This window comes from Chenopodium album, chromosome 12 (assembly GCF_948465745.1).
Source record: "Chenopodium album chromosome 12, dcCheAlbu1.1, whole genome shotgun sequence".
In the NCBI taxonomy this organism is placed as follows: domain Eukaryota; kingdom Viridiplantae; phylum Streptophyta; class Magnoliopsida; order Caryophyllales; family Amaranthaceae; genus Chenopodium; species Chenopodium album.
In genome coordinates, this window is record NC_137845.1 from 27,954,910 (window position 1) to 27,959,479 (window position 4,570).

The following is a 4,570-nucleotide window of genomic DNA, read 5'->3' on the forward strand; positions in this document are numbered from 1 at the left end:
CTTTTCCAAGTAATCCTTGATGGTGTCGTAGTCAAACTAGCACCCATGATCAAAGACTATGCACTACGGCACCCCGAACCTTGTTATGATGTTCTTCTATATGAACGTTCTTACTTGGACTACTTTTATGTACTTGGTGGGCTCAACTTTAATCCACTTGGTGAAATAGTCTACTACCACTATGAGATACTTTCTGCCCGCTGACCTAGTGGTGAAGGGTCCTATTATGTCCATTCCCCACTGAGCGAACGGGATCGGGCTGAGAATTGGGGTCAGATCGTTTGCTGGTTGGTTTATGACTGGAGCATACTTTTGGCATTTTTCACACTTTTTGACGTATGCTAAGGCATCCCGAGTCAGAGTTGGCCAATATGCTCCCCTTCTAAGCACTTCAACTCCCAAGGCTTTCCCACCAATGTGGTTGGCACAAATTCCTGAGAGTGCTTCTTCGATGATTTTTTCCTGCTTCCATTATGGAATACACCTCAGCAGTGGTTTTGAGAAGCCCTTCTTGTTGAGCTCCCCATTCATCACCACGTACTAGTTGGCGTCTTTTTTGACTTTCTTGGCTCGTGCCTCGTCATCTGGCAGCGAGCCATGTACCTTGTAGGTCAGTATGTCTGTGAACCATGCTCACTGCTGCCTGGTGCAATTCACCTGTTTACTTTCTACGATGCTGCTCTCTTCTAGGACTTTCACCATGACTGTCCTTGTGAGGCTTTGTAGGGTAGAACTGGCTAGCTTTGATAATGCATCAGCCTGGGAATTTTTTGCTCTAACGACCAGGTCTTTCTAAAAGTGCATTAGCTGAGCCACTAGCTCTTTCACCTTGGTTGTATACTTTAGCATTGTAAGCTCTCTAGCCTCATACTCCCCCTTCAGCTGGCTAGCTACCAGCTGGGAGTTAGTCTGCAGGTGCACTTTTCTGGCTCCTGCTGTGATGCTCATTCTCAGGCTTGCTAGAGTTGCTTCATACTCTGCTTCGTTGTTCGATGCCTTGAATTTGAACTTAATGGCGTACTCAAATACATTGCCTTATGGCGATGTTATTATTATTCTTGCTCCGCTTCTCGTTTGGGCTGAAGATCCATCTACTGCCACCTTCCAAATTCTAACTTCATCTTCTTTTTCTTCGTAGGAGGCTTCCACTATGAAGTCTGTTAGGGCTTGAGCTTTGATAGCTGCCCTAGGCTTGACCTTGAATTCATATTCAAAGAGATTTATTTCCCACTTCAAGAGCTTGCCTGAGGCGTCCATTTTCTACAAGGCCTTCTCAAGCGGGAGATTTGTGAGGATTTGAATTGTGTGCGCATCGAAATAGGGTTTCAACTTCCTTGCTTTCGTTACCACTGCGAAGGCCAGTTTTTCTACCAATGGGTATCTCTACTCAGCTTTTGTCAGTACGTGGCTTATAAAGTATACTGGTTTCTGTTGTTTTTGCCTTTCAACCAAGAGAACTGACGCGATTGTTTGTATTGAGGCGGAGATGTACAGTTGTAGCTTTTCCCTCAGCTCCAGGCTGATCATGGTTGGGAGCTTGGTTAGATGCTCCTTGATCCCTTCGAAAGCTTCTTTTTCTGCTGCACCCCACTTAAACTCTTTGTTTCCTTTCAGCAGCTGATAGAATTGTAGGGCTTTGTCAGCTGAATTGCTAATGAATCGAGTCAGTGCTGCCATTCTTCCTATCAGCCGCATGATGTCTTTAGTGCACTTTGGCTCTGGGAGGCTTAGGACTGCCTCCATTTTCTCTGAGTTGGCGTCGATGCCCATCTCACTGACCAGGAAACCCAGGAAATTCCCAAAGCTCACTTCGAAAACATATTTCTTTGGGTTGAGCTTGATGTTATACTTATTCAGCATGGCAAATGTTTCCTCTAGGTCCATGACATGCCCCGCCTGCGTGACACTCTTGACAATTGAGTCGTCAACGTATACTTCAACATTTCTCCCCTTTTGGTGCATGAACACTATATCCATTGCTTTTTGAAAAGTAGCGCCGACATTCTTCAGCCCGAAGGGCATAGATATGTAATTGTACACTCCCCTTTCGGTGAAGAAAGCGGTCTTCTGCTTGTCTGGCTTGTGCAGGCTGATCTGGTGATACCCTAAGAAGGCATCCATGAAGCTTAGCAAGGCATGGACGCTGGTCGAGTCTACCAGCTGGTCAATCCGTGGTAGCGGGTAGCAGTCTTTTAGACATGCTTTCTTGAGATCTGTGAAATCAACGCACATCCTCCACCGGCCATTCTCTTTCCTTACCATGGCTACGTTGACCAACCACTCTGGATAATCACAAGGCTCTATGAATCCAGCCTCTAGGAGCTTGTCTACCTCCTCCTAGATTGCCTGATTTTTCTTCGTGAAGAAGCTTCGCTTTTTCTGCCTAACTGGCTTGATGTCCTCTTTCACATTCAACATGTGAACATAACTGCCGGGTCAATTCCTGACATCTCGTCTGCTGAAAATGCGAAAATGTCCTTATTCACCCGCAGTAGCTCTATGAGGTGGACTCCCACTCCAGGGTCAATATCTTTCCCAATTTTAACCGTCCTAGAGTTGTCACCCTCTGTAAGCTCAACATTTATGTGCTCCCCGCTGGGCAGCGGCCTGGTTGCCTCTTCTTTTGCGGGATCAAAGTTTTCCATTGCTAACTTCTGCTTATTCTTTTCTTTGTGATACTCCTCCTGCTTCCTTTTTCTTGATTTCCTTTCGACATGCTTGTTAGACCTTGGCTCTGAGCTTGGCTGCTGCCTGATCCTAGCAGGCTGCTTTAGGGCTGTGATATAGCATTGCTGGGCTGTCTTTTGGCTTCCCCGGAGCTTTGCAAACCGCCCGTCATTGGTTGTGTATGCCATGGCAAGGTGATAGGTGGATACCACCACGCCTATTTTGTGAATAAGCGGTCTTTTAACGATCACATTATACGGTAATGTAGAGTTTATTACCATGAACTTTGCTCGAACATCTCGTCGCCTTGACCTCTCTCCAACTCGGACTGAGAGCTCAATTATGCCTTCCGGAATCAGTTCAGATCCATTGAACCCGGTGACTTCATAACTCACTCTTTTCAGGTCCTTTTTATCCAGCCTTAGCTCTTTGAATGCAGTAATGTATATGATGTTGGCTGAGCAGCCACCATCTATTAGTACTCTATCTACCTTCTAGTTTGCAATTCTCATAGTCACTACCAGAGGGTCATCATGAGGGTAAATTATGCCTTCCTGGTCATACTCATCAAATGTAGCTCGTGGCTACGGGGGAAGTGGCGGCCATCTGCACTTCTCATTGTAATTTATCTGGTGGATCATTGCTCGCAAGTCAGCCCTTGCTCTGTTTATGGTTCCACCATGCACTAGTCCACCATTGATTACATAAACCTTGCCCTCTGGTTTACTGTCTCGATCTCTGTCCTCGGCCGTGCCTCTGTGACTCCCCCTGCGGTCATGGCTGGACCTGTCCTCTTCTCTTCTCCTAGAGGAATCAGGATGTTGCTTGAACTGGTTCAAGTATCCTAGCTGGTCTAAGTCCTCTATGTTGTCTTTCAAGTGTGTGCATTCATTAGTGGTGTGTCCATAATCCTTGTGGAAGTCACACCACTTGCTTGGATCACGATTTCTGTTCACCATTCTGGGTGGTCCCTGCCATTTATCGTCAGCTTTATTCACGCTGAAGATATGGGACCTCGAATAAGTGAGTGGAGTGTATTGGTCAAACCTCCCAGAGCTACCTCCTTGTTTCTAGTCTGATCTTCTCACTCCAACCGCCTTATCCGTATCTCTGCAACCTTGTTCAGCTTTGCTGGGCTGATCCACCCTGGCTGTGTTCTTTGCCCAGGTGACTTTAGCTCGCTTTACTAGGTCACTTGGTGCTATTCTTCTCAGCATTGCCCTATCGATCTCATCTATTTTTATGAACTCGTGCGCTTTTCCCAGCGCTTCAGCCAGCGTTTTAAGGCTCTTTCGTCCCATATATGCTCTGAATGGTGAGCTCGGCAGCAATCCGCTCTGAATAGCTAGCAGCGCTACCTCCTGGCTCATGTTTGGGATGGTTGTTGCTTCCTTGTTGAATCTGGTGATGAACTCTTTTAGGGGCTCACCTTTTCCTTGCACCAGTGACATCAACTCGGTGGTCATTTTTGTACAATCCACCAGGGTGACAAAATGATCCATGAACATTCTCTTCAGCTGATTATACGAGTAAACGGATCCTTTGAGATGGCTCCGTACCACTCAGCCGCCAGCCCTTCCAAGGTCAGTGGGAATGCCTTACACCAGACTGAGTTTGTCATGGTGTACAGTACCATGTGATTCTCAAACGCCGAAACGTGGTTCTTAGGTGTTGTGGTTCCATTGTACTTATAACTAGGCATCTTTATTTTCTCCATCGGCTCCTCCAGAATCTCCCTGTAAAATAGGGAATCATCTTGAATAACTTGGATTTGTGCTCGCTTCTCTCTGTCCAGACTTGGTCTTTGCTCAGAGGCTGGTGACCTGCTGCGAGCAACTCGAGCCTCCGGGCTGCCCTTTTCTTGGGCTGCCTCATCTACGCTTCACTCTCAATTCAGGTTTCG

General features: G+C 46.6%; 1 protein-coding gene across 1 annotated transcript; it reads right to left on the reverse strand.

The window, feature by feature from the left end:
* Positions 1 to 2,411: 2,411 nt before the first annotated feature.
* Positions 2,412 to 4,133, reverse strand: LOC145571083 (uncharacterized). Its single transcript, XM_081630174.1, has 3 exons — positions 3,756 to 4,133; positions 3,378 to 3,638; positions 2,412 to 3,161 (listed from the first exon to the last, which is right to left on the reverse strand). Exons 1-3 carry the CDS (start codon positions 4,131 to 4,133, stop codon positions 2,412 to 2,414), a joined length of 1,389 nt encoding a protein of 462 aa, XP_081486300.1.
* Between the last annotated feature and the right edge of the window lie 437 nt (positions 4,134 to 4,570).